This window comes from Phyllobates terribilis, unplaced genomic scaffold, assembly GCF_046119375.1.
Source record: "Phyllobates terribilis strain yellow unplaced genomic scaffold, ASM4611937v1 Scaffold_7__3_contigs__length_470593459, whole genome shotgun sequence".
NCBI classification, from domain to species: Eukaryota; Metazoa; Chordata; class Amphibia; order Anura; family Dendrobatidae; genus Phyllobates; species Phyllobates terribilis.
The window spans coordinates 399,472,814-399,492,826 of NW_027362767.1; the positions used below are offsets into that span (position 1 = coordinate 399,472,814).

Below are 20,013 nucleotides of genomic sequence, written 5' to 3' on the forward strand. Positions count from 1 at the left end.
CATTAATAAGATGCGTAAATTCTGATGCTTAGCCTCGCTCTTCCCACTTGCCCTGGTGCATTGGCAAGTGGGGAAATAGGGTTGGGGTTTATGTCAGCTTTGTATTGGCAGCTGATATCAAGCCCAGGGGTTAGTAATGGAGAGACGTCTATAAGACGCCCCCATTTCTAACCCTATAGTTATATTGCAAAAAAAAAACACCCAGAAATAAAGTCCTTTAATTGAAATAACGACACAGACTCCTTTATTGAAATAAACACTCCCACAGTCAACAACCTTATGGATATGCAATGAATAAGGACGCAAGTCCGAAACGCATTTGTGTTTATACATAAATTCTGGGTCAGGTTGTTGACTGTGGGTCAAGATTGTTTTTTAATATTTTTTCTAATAAACTTGGTATTTTTTATCTAAAGCTGGAATACATTTCTACTTTTTCATTTGGAATCCTGCTTCACAGTTGATTCCATGCTTTGGATATTGAAGTGGGTGAGCTGATTGTTTTGCTTTGTTTCCCTTAAACTCCAGAATTGTCGCATCTTATTGATACGCCATTTCTGGGGCCAATGAGGGCTGATGTTATTAGCCTGGGAGGGGACCAGTATCCATGGCCCCTTCCCTGGCTATTAATATCAGCTCAAAGCTGTCTGTTTAGCTTTTGTTGGTTACAACTTATATGGGGACCCTACGTCATTTTTTTTCTAGGGTCCCCCTGTAAAATAACCAGTAAAGACTAACCAAACAGCTGTGAGTTGTTATTAATAGCCTGGGAACATTTAGGGCTACTGGCCCCTTTTTCTAGCTAGTAATATCAGGGCGGCTTTCCCTCTGCTAGTTATGAAAAATTGTCAGGAGCCCACGCAGTTCTTTCTATTTAATTCTTAATTTTACACACAATGTACAAAGCAGGTGCTGGATAGAACTCACATCATTGTCGCCTGCTCTCGCTGATCGCAGGGAAAGCAGGCGACAATGATGTGAGCTGCCTTCAGCACCCAGCACTGGGAAACAGCACAAACTGTACCGCTGTTTCCTAGGTGCCAGCACGTGTCACAATAATGACACACGGATGTTATTCGTGTGTCATCAGTGTGCACGTGTGGAACGTAAGTGTGGCTCTTACTGCTAATAAAAATTGGACATGGCTGACATCAATTTCACTGCCCCTAAACACCTTACATAGGGGTCCTTGGGTGTGTGCATGTGGTTGCGGTACTATTACTGACACTTTCAGGATATACACTGGTGCAATTTGTGTGGCGCTGGACATCTTTAATTTCACTGTGAAAAAAACAGACTGTTTTTCAAAAATAAAGTCTTGTTTAATGAGATTGTGACATATATACAAGGGGGAGCAGAAACAATGCTTGATTTTCTCTTCTGCACAACACAGAGCCACATTCTTAGTGGTTTTCTATGGCGGCACATTACTTGTGAAGAACTTTACATATGCATAAAAGGATACGGTGAGGGCCTCCATCTTCCCAATACAGGGCCACACGGGTCAATTTGGCATCTTCTCCACCTTTACATTTTTACCACACTTGTAAATATGCATTTCTGCAGTGCATGACTGGGTGGGGACAACAATTCAACTAAGAAAAAGAAGAAAAAAACGCCAGCAATCCACTGTCTGATATTAGTTCAATACTTGCTCTTATTCTGTTAATTTCAACAGGTTATAAAAACATTCTGTGCAGCAACGTGTTTCGAATGAGTTTCTTTATCTAAACTTTAACACAGGTTTGAAATGCGTTGCCAAAAGAGATATTTTTATAACCTGTTGGAATTAAATAAAGAGAAGGTTTTGGTCTAGTATTGGACAGTTGGGAGCCATTAAAAAGAGCAGCTCCCACTTTTGTGATCTTGACTAAGAAGAAGTTTGGACATTTTGCTTTACCAATGCACCATAATGGTCATGTACATCAATGTGATCGGGTGAGTACAATGGTTATGACTTCCAGTCATACTTCCACTGTAAAATCCTAGGAAAACAGTTAGTCTCCCATTAATAGCATATGGGAGAGCATGAATCCCTCATTTCTGTGTTTACTGTGTGTGATAGACATCATAGCAGCTTGTCTGTGTTACGGCCACCCAGTGACGCATGTGGATTAGTGGACCCACTGTTCCACAGGGCCAAGTATGCCTAGTTAGGGACGTAGCTAAGTGGCTACCTGGGGTTCTCTGCAGCTCCAGATGGTGGAGACAGGCTGGGCTGCAGGTAGCTGCCAGGTAAAACTCCTAAGCAGATTCCGGTACTGCAGCAGCTGACCCCAGGAGTCAGGTTAGCTGACACAGACTAGGGCTCTGTTTAGACTAGTAGGTTCAGGTTTATTGTAGAATGGTTACTGACACCGATGCTTCTGGGATAGGTTGTAGCAGTCCAGATACTGAGATAGGGAAATGTTCAGACACTGGCACACCGGGACAAGGGGACTTTGTGAACAGGTCAGGCTGCACCAGGACCAGGGGACAATGTTCAGGCAATGACCAGTAGACTTCGGGAACAGGACTGGCCGCACCTGGACAGGGGAACACTGATCATGGCACTGGCCACATCAGGACTAGGGGGAAAATGTTTGGGGCACTGGCCACATGAAGACCAGGGGACTTTGGGAACAGGACTGACCGCATCAGGACCAGGGGACAATGTTAAGCCACTGGCCACACACAGACCAGTGATTCGGGTTCAGGACCTGGCCACACTGGGACCAGGGATTTGGGTTCAGGACACTGACCACACCAGGACCAGAGGACCTAATAACTCACTAATAGGGGAGACTACATACAAATAAAAGCTGTTGCTTTGGTGACTCCCCAAGGGAGAGGGAGTCTTTTATGCAGGATGACTCTCAGTAATAAGTAGAGAGCCATCCAGCAGGTGAACTCATTATACTAAATACTTCCCAGCTATTCTCTGGGGCCATTTTACAATGTGCTCACGCTGTCCCTTTAAGACTGAGGAAAAGGTCCCATATGCACACTAGGCGCGCTGCCAGGAAGTGCGGCATGCACAAGGAGGGGACATGCCGGTAGAAGGGGACAACACTGCGGGGCCAGTGCAGTGAGTATGCCAGCGTCCTTGCATGGAGTTGGGAGGGAAACCATGCAAGGGAGCTGGCAATGGTTTTACAGCACCCCCCTTTATGCCCTCTTTTTTTTCAAATCCTCAACGACTCTCTGCAGAGAAGTTGGAGGCCAACACCTCTTCACAGACTCCCAGGACTTCTCTTCAGGTCCACGAGAAGAAAAGTGACATGTCTCACCATCTTCACGACTAAAATGCTTCTCTACATCAAACCATCCTCAGCATGGGATGAAATTAGCTTAATACCAGTATCTATGCATTGAGAAATCTCTCTCCATACATTGAGATCAGCTACCACGCCGGAGGAATCAAGGACCAACTGGAGATTCTCCACCTGGTTGGTGGACTGCAGAGACTTGGAAGATGCCACCACCTTAACGTTCTCTTCACCAGACCTACTGGAGACTGAAGACATCTATTTTGAGCCCATTTTCAGCCTGGTCTCCAGGATGACACGTCCAAGAGGCAGGGAGGTTCCTGGGGACAGATCATCGTTAAAATCATCGGAACTGTGTGCGGACATCGCCTCTGCTCCCCTTCTTTCGGAGACGCCAGCACACAGCGAGTTGGTGACTAACAGACCTGGTGGAGAGGAAGGCGACACTGCTGACTGACCTGGACGAATGGGGACCAAACACCTCTTGTGACTCAACTATCCCCTATGAAGCACCATGCAGGGTCTCCAGATCAGAACGGGAACTGAAGTTCTTGTTCTGTTTCAGATCAAAAAACAAATTTAAATATTAGACAAAGATAACACAAGTAAACACAGAATGCAGTTTTTAAATGAAGGTCTATATTATTAAGGGAAAAATAAATCCAAACCTAAGCCTAATAACTAGTTGGGCCACCCTTAGCAGTAACAACTGCAGTCAAGCATTTGCGATAACTAGCAATGAGTCTTTTACAACACTCTGGAGGAATTTTGGCCCACTCATCTTTGCAAAATTGTTGTAAGTCAGCCATATTGTAGGATTTCCGAGCATGAACCGCCTTTTTATGGTCATGCCACAGCATCTCAATCAGTTTAAGGTCAGGACTTTGACTAGGCCACTCCAAAGTCTTATAATTTTTTTTTTTTTTTAAGCCATTCAGAGGTGGACTTGCTGGTGTGTTTTGGATCATTGTCCTGCTGCATAACCAATGTGTGCTTAAGCCTGACGTCACAAACAGATGGCCGGAGATTCTCCTTCAGGATTTTTTGGTAGACAGTAGAATTCATGGTTCCATTTACCACAGCAAGTCTTCCAGATCCTGAAGCAGCAAAATAGTTCCAGACCATCACACTCCCACCACCATATTTTATTGTTGGTATGATGTTCCTTTTCTGAAATGCTGTGTTACTTCTACGCCAGATGTACTTGGACATATACCTTCCAAAAAGTTCTACTTTTGTCTCATCAATCCGCAGAGTATTCTCCCAAAAGTCTTGGCGATCATCAATGTTTTCTCGCAAACCTGAGACAAGTCTTTATATTCTTTTTGCTCAGCAGTGGTTTTTGACTTGGAACTCTGCCATGCATGCTATTTTTGCCCAGTCTCTTTATTATGGTGGAGTCATGAACACTGACCTTAACTGAGGCAAGTGAGGCCTGTACTTCTTTGGATGTTGTTGTAGGGTCTTTTGTGACCTCTTGGATGAGTCATCGCTGGGCTATTGGGGTAATTTTGTTCGGCCGGCCTCTCCTGGGAAGGTTCACCACTGTTCCAAGTTTTTGCCATTTGTCGATAATGGCTCTCATTGTGGTTTTATGGAGTCCCATAGCTTTAGAAATGGCTTTATAACCTTTTCCAGACTGATAGATCTCAATTGCTTTGTTTCTCATTTGTTCCTGATTTTCTTTGGATCGCAGCATGATGTCTAGCTTTTGAGGATCTTTTGGTCTACTTCACTTTGTCACTGTCAGGCAGGTCCTATTTAAGTGATTTCTTAATTGATAATAGGTGTGGCAGTAATCAGGCCTGTGTGTGGCTAGGGAAATTGAACTCAGTGTCCCAAAGATGTGATAAACCGCAGTTAATTTATGTTTAAGGGGGGGTGGCAATCATTTCTTCACACAGGGCCCTGTAGGTTTTGGATTTCCTTTTTCCCTTAATAATAAAGACCTTCATTTAGAAACTGCATTCTGTATTTACTTGTGTTATCTTTGTCTAATATTTAAATTTGTTTTGTGATCTGAAACATTTAAGTGTAACACACATGCAAAAGAATAAGAAATTAGGAAAGGGGCCTGCACTTTTTCACACCACTGTATATAGATGGTATTACGGTACTGGGACGACAACTTCTCATATAAGAAGGATTTTTTTTTCCTATAAACAATTAATATTAGTTTATATGTACCTAAAAGTGATCAAAAGAGAGAAAAAAAACACAAAAAAACTAAAATAAAGATGTTGAAATAATGGTATAAGTAATTCAATATTACATATAGCAAAGCTAAAGTGACTCCTAAAGGGGTTGATTAGTCCGGTAAACTCATTTTCATAATTTCTTCTTGGGAATTCAGAGTTAATAGGGAAGGAGAGCCCATTCACGAACCTCAAATGTAAGGTTCTCCCATAGATTAAGTGGGATTTTACCATGATGATCTTAAGAACAAAGAAGACTTGTCTAAATCCCTTCAATTAATCGCTACTGCACTAAAACCACCATTCTGAAAAGGACATAAGATTTGTTGATTTCATGTAGCACATTGCATTGTCTCAGTGTCATTTCTATAGATTGACCCTGTAGCTTACACACACTAATGGGTGAAAGGACACAGGTCTGAGTATTTTTAGCTCTCAGGGTTGTCATCACTATATATGTATTAGGTAATACGCTCGGTATGTGCTCCGTCCATGTCAAAATAGTACGAATATCTCCAAAATATTTGTGCAAAATTATTTCGTTCCCGGCCCCTATTTACATGACCTGAAGAACATGAACCAGGATCACCTGAGATCCCACCTCGGAGGTTGTATATAAGAGGCCTCCTGAGATGAGCAGCATTACACCTCCCAGGAGACACCCAGACCCAGCAGCATGCTTCTACCTACCACTATCCTCCTCCTTGTCTTACTATGTCTGGTCTGGACAATGTGGATAAAAGGAAAACCTAAGGATGAGCTACATCTGCCTCCGGGACCTCGTCCGTTCCCAGTGATCGGTAACGTTCTCCAAATAAAACCTCTGAAGTTTTTGCTCTCACTCAAGAAGGTAAATAATGGGTGGTAACTATTTCACGCTGTAAAAAAAATGTAAAAAACTTTTTTAGCAAGTAGATGCAACCTTAAGGGGCATTTTTTTCTACTTAAATTCATGTATTTTGGGATAGAAATAATTTTTACAATTTGGTTTTATTTCAAAATTTTTCACCAATGGGATTATTTATTCTCTCTGTTTATTATAAATTTATATCACGTTATTAGCTTTTGATTATGTTCCTAAATCACGGTAATAATTTATAAATGTTTTAATTAAGTAAGGGAATTAGGGTGTAATAAACATGTATCCCTCCAAAGTTGAGTTTAACCTACTTCTAATTTAAGACACATGCTTTTAGCTCATGAGTAATGCACCCAGTATGTTTTGAGAAATCCCTGAAATATAAATGAAAGATTTCAGAACTGTCTAACAGAAAAACTGTTCTTATTACCTATAGCCACCAATCCCAGAGCAGCTTTCAATTTTCAAAAGCAGACCGAATGAAAGCTGAGCAGTGGTTGGTTGAGTTTTGCTCCATTGACGATGCATGGCCTTTCAAGGATATGTCCATCTTTGTAACTAACTTTTCTTACTGCTTCAGTGCATCTAAGATAAAAAATCAAGAAAATAGGAAATGCAAAGAGGATGGGATTAAAAATCAATGGCGGGACATAAACTTTTGCCATTTTAAACATAGGTTTTGAAACAAATATGACAACTCAGTGAAGGGCTTCCTGGGTCGGACTTGACATATAGTAAGCAGCTCCTCCTAGGAGAAGCCAGGAGCTCCCTGGTTTTCTAATTCTACTTTTTCTAAGGACCTCTGTGAAAATGTCTAATTCTGGTGCAGTGAAGAACATAACAAACAATTATAGAATGTCTCTAAAATGAAAATTGATATCAGATTATAAAAACAAATCATTTATCTTTTTGTTCTTTGCTTTTTTTGCAGCAATTCTCATATTTGCATTGAAACTGCTCTGTTTTTTTAAGAAATATTAATAATCTTTTAGGAAAATTACTTTAAAAAAAATGCCAAGACAAAAAAAAATGCCGCAAAATCTGCTCCAGTATATACGCCCGAAAGCCTAATTCACACAAGTGTAATGTAGCCACATTTCTGCACTCATATTATTAGCACATGTCCTGTATGCAATTTTTATTAGAATCTGGGATAGTTGGGACATATTTAATCGCTTGAGTAATAAAAATAAGGAATTTGTGTAGTTTCATCAAATTTGTTTATTATTTTCATAGTTCCAGAAAACATATGGCCCGATATTCACTATATATTTTGGATCTCGCCCAACTGTGGTGCTTTGTGGATATGATGCAGTAAAAGAGGCCTTAATAGACAACAAGGATGTATTCAGTGGAAGAGGGAAGATGCCAGTGCCTGAATATGTGCTGAAGGGATACGGTAAGATGTCCTATCATTAGTTGTCCACATGGCCAACTTAAACTTTTAGGAAACTCAACTGAGTATTTTCTCCTTCAGGAATCATAGGAAGCAATGGAGATCGTTGGAAGCAGATGAGACGCTTTGCACTTACCACTCTTAGAAATTTCGGGATGGGTAAGAGGAGCATAGAAGAGAGAATCCAAGAGGAGGCCCAGTTTCTTGTGGAAGACTTCAGCAAAACTGAAGGTGTGGAAATTTTTCATGTGCCATATGTGTCTCCTATGCCACACAACTAGTCATGCTTGTTGGTATTAGAGATTGAAACCGGTATAAAATCTGATCCAAATGCTTAGATAGGAAAAGCTGGTTCAGAGTCCATGAGGTTAAATAGAAATATGTGGTAGACAGTAGCTATATGTCCCAAGGAAATTTGGAGAAAGGTTCCCTTGAAGTGTGCAAATTTGGCTTTGGTTGCCCCAAAATTTGTTGAAATTTCCAATGGTCTAAGGAGTTTATTTTATTTGCATTACCCTAAGTTGAGAAATGCAAACTATTTACGATGCTACAAAATAATATCAGTTAAGTCTAACTGGACCTCCAATTGCTCGACACAAAATTATAATTGCCCAATCAATTTTCATAAATAATTTGCAAATAATTACTACAGTACTACCCATGGCCATAAGTTATAAGGTCAGCTAAAAGAACAAGAGAGCAGAAGTAGCCTTCACTAGATAATATATGTGTTTTTTTTCTCCATAGGGAAAATGTTTGACCCAACTTTTTTCCTTAGTTGTGCTGCATCCAACATTATCTGCTCTGTTTTATTTGGCAAGAGGTTTAGTTACAAAGACAAACGTTTTTTGTCTCTTCTTAAAAATATCACGGGGACTCTTCGATTCATGAACTCTGTATGGGGTTTGGTGAGTACCAATGTTTCCTTTATTACTATTTTTGAAATTTACCTCTGAAGATGTCTTTTAATATTTCACACGCCTTCACTAACCTGACCAATTTTACTATTTTAGCTTTTCTTCTACTTGCATGGGCTTATGCGCCATATTCCTGGTCCTCACCATAAAGGTATTCAGCATCTATTTGACCTCAAAGCATTCATCCAAGAAGAGGTCGAGGAAAGTGTAAACACCCTTAACCCTAATGCTACACGGCACTTTATTGATTGCTTTCTGGTTAAGATGCAACAGGTAAAAAAGACAATTTCTTTTTTTTAGGGATTTGTTGTTCATAACATCATTAATACTCTACTGGAGATTATATATATACTCTGACCAAGAGTCCTTCAGGACCAGAAATATTACTTGGTGGTAGTCTCATTGGGTTTTTCTATGATCCACATTTATAAACCTGCCACCCATCTTTTTTGTAACCTTTTCACAGGAAAAACATAACCCAAACTCAGAATTTCATAATGAGAACCTTGTAGGATCTGCATTGAACTTGTTCTTTGGTGGGACCGAGACTACCAGTACCACCCTACGATATGGCTTCCTTGGTCTACTAAAATATCCTGAAATTCAAGGTATAAAAGTTAAGAACATAATTACACTTGGACTGTATTCTGTGTTGAAGATAATTCTATACAGTTTACAAATTGGTTATTACCGCCACCATTCATTGGTTAATGAATCCTGGTGGTTAATTGTGGAACCAATTATATCTTTTTAACCTTTGGCCAACCTTTCTATACAGAACTGTTGCAGCCCAATTAACTACAGATTTATATCCCATTTAGCAAAAGTCCAAGATGAAATTGACCATGTGATAGGTGACCGTCGACCATCAGTAGAAGATCGAATCAACATGCCTTATACTGAAGCTGTAATCTGCGAGTTCCAGCGATACAGTGATCTGGTTCCCACAGGGGTTCCACACTCTACAACTGAGGACATCATATTTCGAGGATATACTATCCCCAAGGTAAAACCCTAGGATAAGACAATGATGGACACATAGAGTATTATCTACTTCTAATGCTAAGATCATATCGTGATTGGGCTGTACATTTGGCACACACATCTGAATAGTGCCACCTTACATATGCCACAGATGAATATAACTGTGTGCATATCATCTGCAGTGTATTTCCTAACTTGTATGCTGGATGTAGAATCTAAGCATAACATGAACCAAGAGCTAAAAAATGTGTCAGAGTGGAAATGGTATCCACCAACATCCTGCATAAGTTCATAACTTTGGTCAACATCGATATATAGAAATACTCAAGAACAGTGGATACAATATTTTCTCTATCGCTTTTCATGCGAAGTTTCTTATCTGACCATCAAAAAGAATCAGAAGTAATTTTCTGCTGTCATTATATGAACTGACCTCCATGATGGTTAGTTTCACTGTCTGTAGACAACAGTTATCTTTGCGTAACTGGCAATGTTATCTTGCTGTATTGAGTTTCTGCCCATTTTTGTGTAGTTTCTTCTGAGATTCATGAAAAAAATCTCTACACAGCGGTGTGAAATATGTTGGAATATATAATGCTAAATATGAACATTAAGAAAACTCTGTTCAAATAATGAATTGATCAATTTTTTTTCTTAAACTTTTAGGGAACAAATGTGTTTCCGTTATTGACCACTGTACTAAAGGATCCTGAACAGTTTCCAAAACCAATGCACTTTTCCCCAGATCGGTTCCTGGATGAGAAGGGAGCAGTAAAGAAACACGCAGCTCTTATGCCGTTCTCCGCAGGTAACATTTTCTTTGGAAATCATTATATTAGGACACCTCTTATTTGCTTGGAAGGTCAAGTTATTTACAAAACTTTAGTTGTGGGTTGCAAACTGATTGACCTTTAGTATATATTTCCAGATAAACACAATGCTATAGTTACATATGGAATTAATTTTCATGTTTCTGTGTGTTTGACCCTCCTCAGTGTAAAGCAGGAGATCTGACTTGGCCTCTGACTGGGGTCTAATGGGTAACGTCTTTCTTAGAGAGTGACTTGACGGACACGCCAGTGTGAGAAGCCTGATGCAAAGCTCCTTTGGGAAATATGATATGCAAATAGCCTCTTCAGAGAGGAAGAGGGCTAGAACTCTAGTGCCACCTACTGAAAGTAGCAATCCTAAATGTCAATATCTAAGTTACCCCTTAGACACTAGTCAGAAGCCTCTCATACAGCCAAATCAGCTCTCCAGCTTTGAACTGAGGAGGGGCAACATCTCAAAACACGTGTCTGCAAATAGAGTATCTGGTATGGCTTTTATCCTAAGTTGTGTGGCAAAGCTTGTTGAAGGGTCAATATTGACTTTTAGGATTTCTACTTCCATTGGGTGGCACTAAAGTTCTAGTCCTCTTCTTCTTTGTAGAGGCATTTTGCATATTATATTTTCCAGATGATTATTGTTATGCTCACATCCGGACTGTTTGGTGTGAGCGTGGTTTGTGGTCCCACTGGGCCACAAACAGAGGAGTGCCTGGAGGGGCTTGACTAGGGGCCTCGCCAGATCCGACCCCAGATGCACGGCAGCTTAATCGACTCCGTGATCCAAGGAGGGACGAGGGAGGTGACCCAGGTGCTACTCCAGGGCAGACCTCGGTCACACAGCTGTTGACCCACACCGGGGAATGCAGGAATGGGCAGGTTCAGCTGGTGTGTAGATAAGCACCGGCAGGAGCGGTAGGTCCAATGGGAATGCAGATAAGCAGGTGAGTACTGGCAGCCATGGCTGATATACAGGCAGACGGGCATGGCTGGTATACAGACAGGCAGGTACTGGTGGGCACGGCTGGTATACAGACAGGCAGGTACTGGTGGGCACGTCTGGTATACAGACAGGCAGGCAGGTACTGGCGGGCACGGCTGGTATAAAGACAAGCAGGTAGGTACTGGCGGGCATGGCTGGTATACAGACAGGCAGGTAGGTACTGGCAGGCATACAGACAGACGTTAGACAGGCTTGATAGGGACCAGCACAGACTGGGATACAGGAGTACAGCTGCAGGTGTGGACCGGAAGCAGAGCTGAGCAGGGCAGAGCAGAGCCGCAGGTGCGGATGGGAAGCGGCGCAGAGCATAGTTGCAGGTGCGAATGGGAAGTGGAGCAGAGTAGGGAGAGCAGAGCCGCAGGTGCGGATGGGAAGCAGAGCAGGGCAGAGCAGAGCCATAGATGCAGACAGGAAGCGGAGCAGAGCCGCAGGTGCGGTGGGAAGTGGAGCAGAGCAGGGCAGAGGCGCAGAGTGTGGCCAGGCGTGAATGCCTCTGAGTGCGGCCAGGCAGAATGACGCAGAGTGCAGTCAGGCGGGAATGCCGCAGAGCGTGGCCAGGCGTGGCAGGGTTCTGTTCACACAGAATAGATGGGTACAGAAAAGCACAGGAGAATAGCAAGTATACAGAGGATAAATACTGGGACAGGGAAAAGGAACTGACAGAGTCAGATGCACACAGGGTACTTACTATGAAGTAGCGAGTGGACACACTCACAAACTGGAGTACAGCGACAACAGGTAGGAGATAGGTTCTGGTACAGACACTGCAGGATATGAGAAAGGTACTGGAACAGAAACAGGAGGCAAAGGGAAGGATCAGACATAGGGGCAAACAGGTAACGGGCTAGGAGACAGTTCAGACAGGAACTGACACAGGAATGAGATACAGGTGGGGGCCTGGGAATACAGCCCCTAGGGTGGCGGAACAGGATTGATACAGGACACAGGTACAGGCCTGGGTACTTAGCACCCTGGGTGGCAGAAACAGGCAAGATACAGGACAGGACCTGGCAACTCACAGTTGCACAGAACACACTGAAAGATAGTGTTGCTCAGGTACCTCCCTAAGGGTGGAGGTAGTTTAAGTATCTAGTGCCTCACAGCAATAGGCTTGGGACAGATTAGGAATGCATGCACTGTTCTTTTAAGACTCAGGAAGTGCTGCCGCCTCCACCCTAAACAAGCAGGCAAGACACATGCACACAGCAAGGAGAGGAACACAGCGCGCAACCTGGATTGGTGGGTATGTCGGCGGTCTTGCATGGTGGGAGATGGGAAGCCATGCCAGCAAACCACCAGGGATTTTACAATTATTGCACGGCCCATAAGTCTCCTTACACTGGCATGTCAGGCATGTCACTCTCCACAAGGAGAGACATATTTTTTAGACACCATAAAAGTTGTGAAACTGAGAAGTGTTTGAGTAAAAATTCTTAAAAATGTTTCTTTCCTTTGTAGGAAGACGAATATGTCCTGGAGAAGCTTTAGCTCGAATGGAACTTTTCCTATTCCTGACCACACTTCTCCAGAAGTTCACCCTGACCACAGTGGTGCCCAGAGATGATATTGACTTAAGTCCTGAGTTTAGCAGTGCAGGCCATATGCCACCTTCTTACAAGATGTCTGCAATTCCTCGTCACTGATATTATACTTATTATGGTCCATAAAAAAGATCAGACTTGTGCATACTGTGATCTTTTTCACACAGGACCACTGATCAATGTATAAAATCATTGGTGTGCACTGGCCCTTAGGTTTGTGACCAAAAAATATTGTAATCTGATGAAGGTCTCACTGATTTCATCCCTTGTCTATCAATTAATTAAGGTTAAAAGAGTTTTCATGACATTAGGCTCTTGGCTGGGCTGTAGTAAACCTTGAGGCTATATGCCCGCGATGCAGAAATGCTGCATATTTTTTCCGCTTCTCCCTGGCAGGAAAAACGCATGCGGATTTTACATACGTTTTTCTTGCCAGGTAGAAGCGTTTGTCAAGCGGTTTTGCATGCATTTGTGCATGCGGGTTATCAAGCGCTTTTCCAAGCGATTTTAGCATCACTTGGAAAAGTGCTTGACAACTTGGTCACACTATATAAATCCATGCAACCAGCATGGATTTATAGTAGTGTGACCAAGTTAATAGTTAAAAAAAAAGAATAAGAATAGTAAAAAAATAAAAATAAAGATTATACTTACCTTCTGATGGCCTGCGGTCTTTTGTCCAGTCTTCCCGGTGTCTCGCGGTGGTGTGAAAGGACCTTTCATGACATCATTTAGTCATGTGACAAGTCACGCGACCGCCGACGTCAGTGGTCACGTGACCTGTCACATGACTAAATGATGTCATAGAAGGTCCTTTTAGACCATCGCGAGCCGCCCAACACACAGGACGCATCGCTGAGGAGACCGAGAGACATCGGAAGGTAAGTATAATCTTTATTTTTTATTTTAAATTCCTTTTTTAACAGGTACCATGGTACCCGGGTCTGGAGGAGAGTCGCCTCTCCTCCAGACCCGGGTACCATCCGCACATTGAATCGCTTAATATCCGCATGTGCACATGTAGTCATGCGGATATTAAGCGATTCAATGCAAGTCAATGGCGGCAATTACGCTCCGAATCCGCAAAATTAATGGACATGCTGCGTATTTTTCCGCAATGATTATCCGCAGCGGAAATTTCCGCAGCATGTGCACAGCACATGCGGATTATCATTGGGGACCATGAGGAACGTATTACCAAGCGTTTTTTAAGCGTTTTTGCTGCGGTAATTCCGCAGCAAAAACGCTTGAAAAACGCATAGTGGGCACGCAACCTGAGGCTTAGATTGTGATACCAAAGTGGCAAGAAATCCAAATCTATTAGACATTCTGCAATTTGTGTGTCGTGGGACCATATTAACTATAATTATGGTGAAATGTAACATCGGCATCTTTGGAAGCATGATGTTGTGTCATGGCCAAACTCACAGTTTAGGCTCTGTCTAATTTACTTTATTTTTTTTGCTTTTTAGTATTAAAGCTGGGAACAAAATATTTGTTATTTTTTAAAAATTTTAGCCTTACATGGGGAAATTATACTATTTGTAGCCTAAAAGTTTTTATTGGTTTGCCAGGTGCGATATTGATAAATTTGCATTCATATTTACTCCTGCCGTATGTGAACAAATTGTCCCAAGAAAGACAAGAAAATAGTTTACAAATTGAATGTATTTATAATTACTCTTCACAATTGGAAACCCATATACTGTATTTACTATGTAAAAGTTGAATTTAAAAAAAAATCTGATTTTATTGAAATAAAAATTATATTTTTTGCTTTAAACATTTGTCATTAATAAAGGGGTTGGCCACTACTTTGCACGTCCCTTTCACGTGAACTAATTGCCATAGATAAGCACTTCACTAAATACTTTGCCTTGTCAAATCCTGCTATAACCTGAGCCGTAACCTGAACTGCCCATCTGGTCACATGACTTCTGGCTGAGAATATCGAGCTTTCCTCACTCCCAGGCTCTGAACACTGATGGGGTGGGTGTGGCTTCCTGCCTCCATGGGCGTGGTTTGTAGTATGCGTGGGCATGACATGCTGCGTGGATGGGAGGGGTTGCATTCAGCAGAGCTCACTCAGTATCTGTTAATGCTGCTAGCTCTCCCTGCAGACCAGCTCTCTCTTTTATCTATCCTATCTGTACTGTATGTATACAGCAGAGTTCATACACACTGCTGAAAGGGTAGTTATCCAGCAACTCGTGAAAGTGACTTAAAAAATAGCCTTTATTTTGAAAAAATTAAAACCATGAGAGCATGGTGCAAATAAAAGCGTACAGAGCCTCTGTCTGCTTTTATTTGCACCATGGTCTCATGGTTTTAATTTTTTCAAAATAAAGGCTATTTTTTAAGTCACTTTCACGAGTTGCTGGATAACTACCCTTTCATCACTGCCTAATGTCTCCCAGACGGGGATCTTTACAATCCGAGCACCGTGCCTCAAGAGAAAGTGGACCGAGCAGGCTGACCCAGGTGAGCTGAAATATTTTTTCTACATTACTTCATACACACTGCTGTATACTCTTTAATGTGAATACATTCAGATTTCTTACTAATATATAGTGAATACGCCAAACAAAGAACTCCAGATGCAATGCTGACATACTGTTGGGGATAAGTGATGGTTCTGTGCAACCTGTAATAGTTTAATGAGGACCAGTATACAGCATGCAAAGAATCTCTGTGCTCTTAGTATAATGAAGACAACTGTTTAAAAGGCAATGCCATACACAAAAAATGTTTTTCATTCCCTAATTTTGCATTATCATAAGGGTAACAGGATAAATTGCACCATGAAATTTGTTGTGCAATTTCTCCTGAGTACGCCGATACCCCATATGTGGGGGAAAACCACTGCTTTGGTGTACGGCAGGGTTCGGAAGAGAAAGGAGCGCTATGTTGGCTGGGATAGGTTGCAGACACCATGTCACATTTGAAGAGTCGCTGACATGCCGAAACAGCAGAAACCCCCACAAGTGACCCCATTTTGTAAACTACACCTCACAAGGAATTCATCTAGGGAAGTAGTGAGTATTTTTTCATTTTTTAATTTATACCATTGGGCAGTGAAAAAAGCATAATTATATTTTTACCACAAAAAAATGTTTTACCCTCAGATTTTACATTTTCACAAAGGGCAATGGGTAAAAATGGTGCTGAAATGAGTCACACAATTTCTTCTAAAAGTGGCAATATCCCATATGTGGCTGTATCGTACCGCTCAGCCATACGGCGAGATCTGGGGGGTACGGAGCGCTATTTGACAATTAGAGAACAAATTATTGTAGAATAGGCATTTGGATTTGGGAGCACAACATTTTCTGAATTTCTTTTGGGGGGCAAGGGCCATTTCACTTTTCCAGAGCCTTTCTGCTACCAGTAACTTGGAAGTCCCTTATATTTTTAACAGATGACGGACCTGAGTGGGGACTAGTTTTTTTTTAGGACTGAGTTGAAGCTTTTATTGGGAACATTTTACGTAACATTTATCCAGCGCTCTAGGCTGAGCACTTACATCGAGGTTTCCATCTAAATTTCCAAGTGATGTAATTCAGATGAAACCCTTGCGGCATCCATTCACTGTAATGAGGCAGCAGAGTTACTCTGGACTCCGTCTGGCCTCTGTTTAGCGGTGTCCTTTTTTTCTGAAGTGCACAAAACTGTGGCCAACCGCACTTTTATGCACGCCTAAAACAAATGACACCGTGGGATCACAGGCCAGACGGCATCCACAGTGGCCTATATCTGCCTCATTACAGGGAATCTTCCGTCATGGGTTCCGTCTGAATCACGTATTTCAGAGATTTACACGGAAACTCTGGTGTAAGTGCTCAGCGCAGAGCGCAGGATAAATGTGGGCAGAGCCTTACTGCGATCTTTGGGAGACATAATAAACAAATCAGTAGCAGGTGAAGAATTGGTTTTATTTATTTTTTACGCCGTTCCCCGTGCAGTATAAGTGATGAGATTACTTTATTCTTCGGGTCGGTGCGATTACAGAGATACCAGATTTATATCGGGTTTTTATGACTGACAGCTGTCACACACTAAGAGACGCTTTTTTTTGCAAAATCTAGTTTTTGCATCGCCATATTTTGAGAGCTATAATTTTTCCATATTTCGGCCGACAGAGTCATGTGATGGCTTGTTTTTTGCGGGACGAGTTGACATTTTTATTGGTACCATTTTTGGGTACGTGACATTTTTTGATCGCTTTCTATTTCGTTTTTTGGGAGGTAAAATTAACAAAAACCAACAATTCAGGAATTGTTTTTTGAGGGGTTTTTTATGCCGTTCTGCGTGTGGTAAAAGTGATCAGGCAGCGTTATTCTTCGGGTCAGTACGTTTACAGCGATACTACACTTACTGTATATTTTTTTTATGTTTTGGCGCTTTTACACAATAAAACAATTTTATAGAAAAATTTTTTTTTTTGCATTGCTTTATTCTGAGCGCTATAACTTTTTTATTTTTCGGCTGATGGAGCTGTATGGTGGCTTTTTTTTTGCGGAACAAGATGATGTTTTCAGCGGTACCATTTTTATTTCCATTTTGCTTTTTTTTTTTTCCACTTTTTGTTTGGCGATATGATGAAAAAGCATATTTTTTTGCTCCGTTTTTTATTTATTTTTATTACGGTGTGCACAGAAGGAGTTAATTAGCGTGACATTTTTATAGATCGGGTTGTTTTGGACACGGCGATACCAAATATGTGTACTTTTTTTGGTTTTGCATAAATATACGGATTTATTGGTTTAATATTTTATTTATTTATTTTTATTTATTTTGTGATTTTTTTAACAGTTTAAAAACATTTTTTTTACATTTTTACTTAGTCCCTGTATGGGACATTAATTTTTATTTTTCTGATCACTGGTCTCATGTAATGTAATAGACATGTATTACATTACATGAGATCTTTGCTGACTTTCAGTCAGTGTGTCCTGCCAGGCTTCAGCTGCAGGCTGAGCCAGGCAGGACACCATATATGGCAGATCTGGAGGCGGTCATGTGACTCCCAGCTGCCATAGCAATGCCAGGTCCTGGAAGGTATAAGGGGGCCGTCGGAGAGGTGAGTGGACGACCCCCTCTCCTGCTGTCTTCTATATGCCGCGATGACTATAGATCGTGGCATATAGAAGACGGCAAAGGGTTAACATCACTGGGACCTGATCCAATCAGGTCCCGATGATGTTCCCTGTCAGAGCTAACGCTCTGCACCGGAATCGCAGCGCTTGCAGGACCCTGGGGGTCCTGAGCGCTGCGAGACCACCCACCGTTTTTAAACGTCGGTGCTGCACAGAGCCCACCAAGAGCCGACGTTTATCTACAGTGGGCCGTCGCGAAGCGGTTAAAAGGCAATACCATACGCCAAAGACAACTGGTGAATAAGCAATTCCATACGCTAAAGACAACTGTTGAATAGGCAATGCCATACACCAAACACAACTGATTAAAAGGCAATTGTGACGCTGAGTCACTTCTCGCCGGGAAGTCATGAGAAAGGGTAGTCAGAAGGTCCGAGGTCAGATAAAAGGAGGGTTCGTAGTACAGAGGGGTAAGACTAAGGCGTGGTGAGGTAAGTCCGGATCAAATGCCAGAAGGGTACGTCAAAACCAGCGAGTACAACAAACGGATAGTCAGAGGCCAAGTCTGGGGGCAGATACTTGACATCAAAGAGCGTCAAAAGCAGAAGGAATAATCCACACAAATAGTCACAACAAATCTGTTGTCATCAACAAGATCAGAAGTCAAACACAGAGCAAGCATACATATCTAACTATAGCAAATCTACAACTGACAATCTGCTGCTCACAGTTAGCCAGCTAAATACCTTGCAAATCATTTGAGGACGAGAGGTACCTGGGGAAATGCCTGCGGGCTAGACCAGATAGAGCAGCAGGTCTGTCAATCAAAATGCTGACAGCCCAACACGCACCAGGATCAGATTGGATGACTGGACTGTCACTCACAAAACCGACAGTCCAGCACACTCCAGATTCCATAAGGCGGCTAAGCTGTCACTCACAGCGTCCCTAGACCACAGTCAGTTATGAAACTGAGACAGCAATGCCACATGCCAAAGAGAGCTTAACAGGCAATGCTATACACAAAACACTGAATGAATCTACTTACTATATCCACGGGACAGCTACTACAGATCTTTCATCATATAGACATATGCTAAAATTTTATAATACGTATGTTAAGGGCAATTTACTTACGATTTCTCACCTTAGTATGCGATTTATATTTTGTTCTATTTATCAACCCTATTTTTATTATTTAATCTGCGGTACAGCTGTAAGTCGTGTACCAGGAGTATTCATGAGGACTCGGCAGAGCAACGGCCGAGAAAGCAAACTCTCACACAGTTTGATCTTAAACTAAACTATTTTACTGTATATTTTTACCCAGACAAAACAAAAAGAAAATATTTAAATATTACCCATTAGTTAACAGCTGAACCTCAGTGCTATACAGCGTGGCTCCTAAGCAATCTGTATTTACTATGTTTTTTTATAAATTTGCCTGCTGGCATACCTGTCTAAACTGGCTGCCTGTTACCATTTTACACCTTAAGAATTAGATTCATTATATGCATGTAACGTACAGGCTAGCCGGCGGTATAACACAGAGGTTTTACAATCTTACCAATACTTCCCCTATTTACCCAACCAAATTTCCCTTTCCCTACCCATAGTATTTACAGAGGAACAGTATTAAGATGCTGTGCAGAAACTTCCTCCTGTATCAAACTGGAGTTCGAGTATGATCCGGAGTCCGTAGTGTGCCGTGTCGGCACCTCAAAGTGGATCGGGAATAGTTATTAAATCAGCATAAACCGTGGCAGCGAATCCAAAAGTTCTGGACGCTGATACTAGCCACAAACATTGTATGAAGAAGTCAATATACCCAACTAACTAACTACAGGCTATACTTTAGCCTTGAATATTTTGGCGCCAAAATGTCATGTGTGAACAGTTACTCACTGCGGGGCCCCTTTAACAGGTGAGAGGTACCATTGATGCTTA

General features: G+C 41.8%; 1 protein-coding gene across 1 annotated transcript; it reads left to right on the forward strand.

The window, feature by feature from the left end:
• Positions 1-6,119: 6,119 nt before the first annotated feature.
• Positions 6,120-13,072, forward strand: LOC141153263 (cytochrome P450 2B11-like). The gene is made up of 9 exons (XM_073637968.1): positions 6,120-6,293; positions 7,539-7,701; positions 7,780-7,929; positions 8,446-8,606; positions 8,712-8,888; positions 9,082-9,223; positions 9,437-9,621; positions 10,266-10,407; positions 12,888-13,072. The coding sequence occupies exons 1-9, from the start codon at positions 6,120-6,122 to the stop codon at positions 13,070-13,072; spliced, it is 1,479 nt and encodes a 492-aa protein (XP_073494069.1).
• Positions 13,073-20,013: the final 6,941 nt, after the last annotated feature.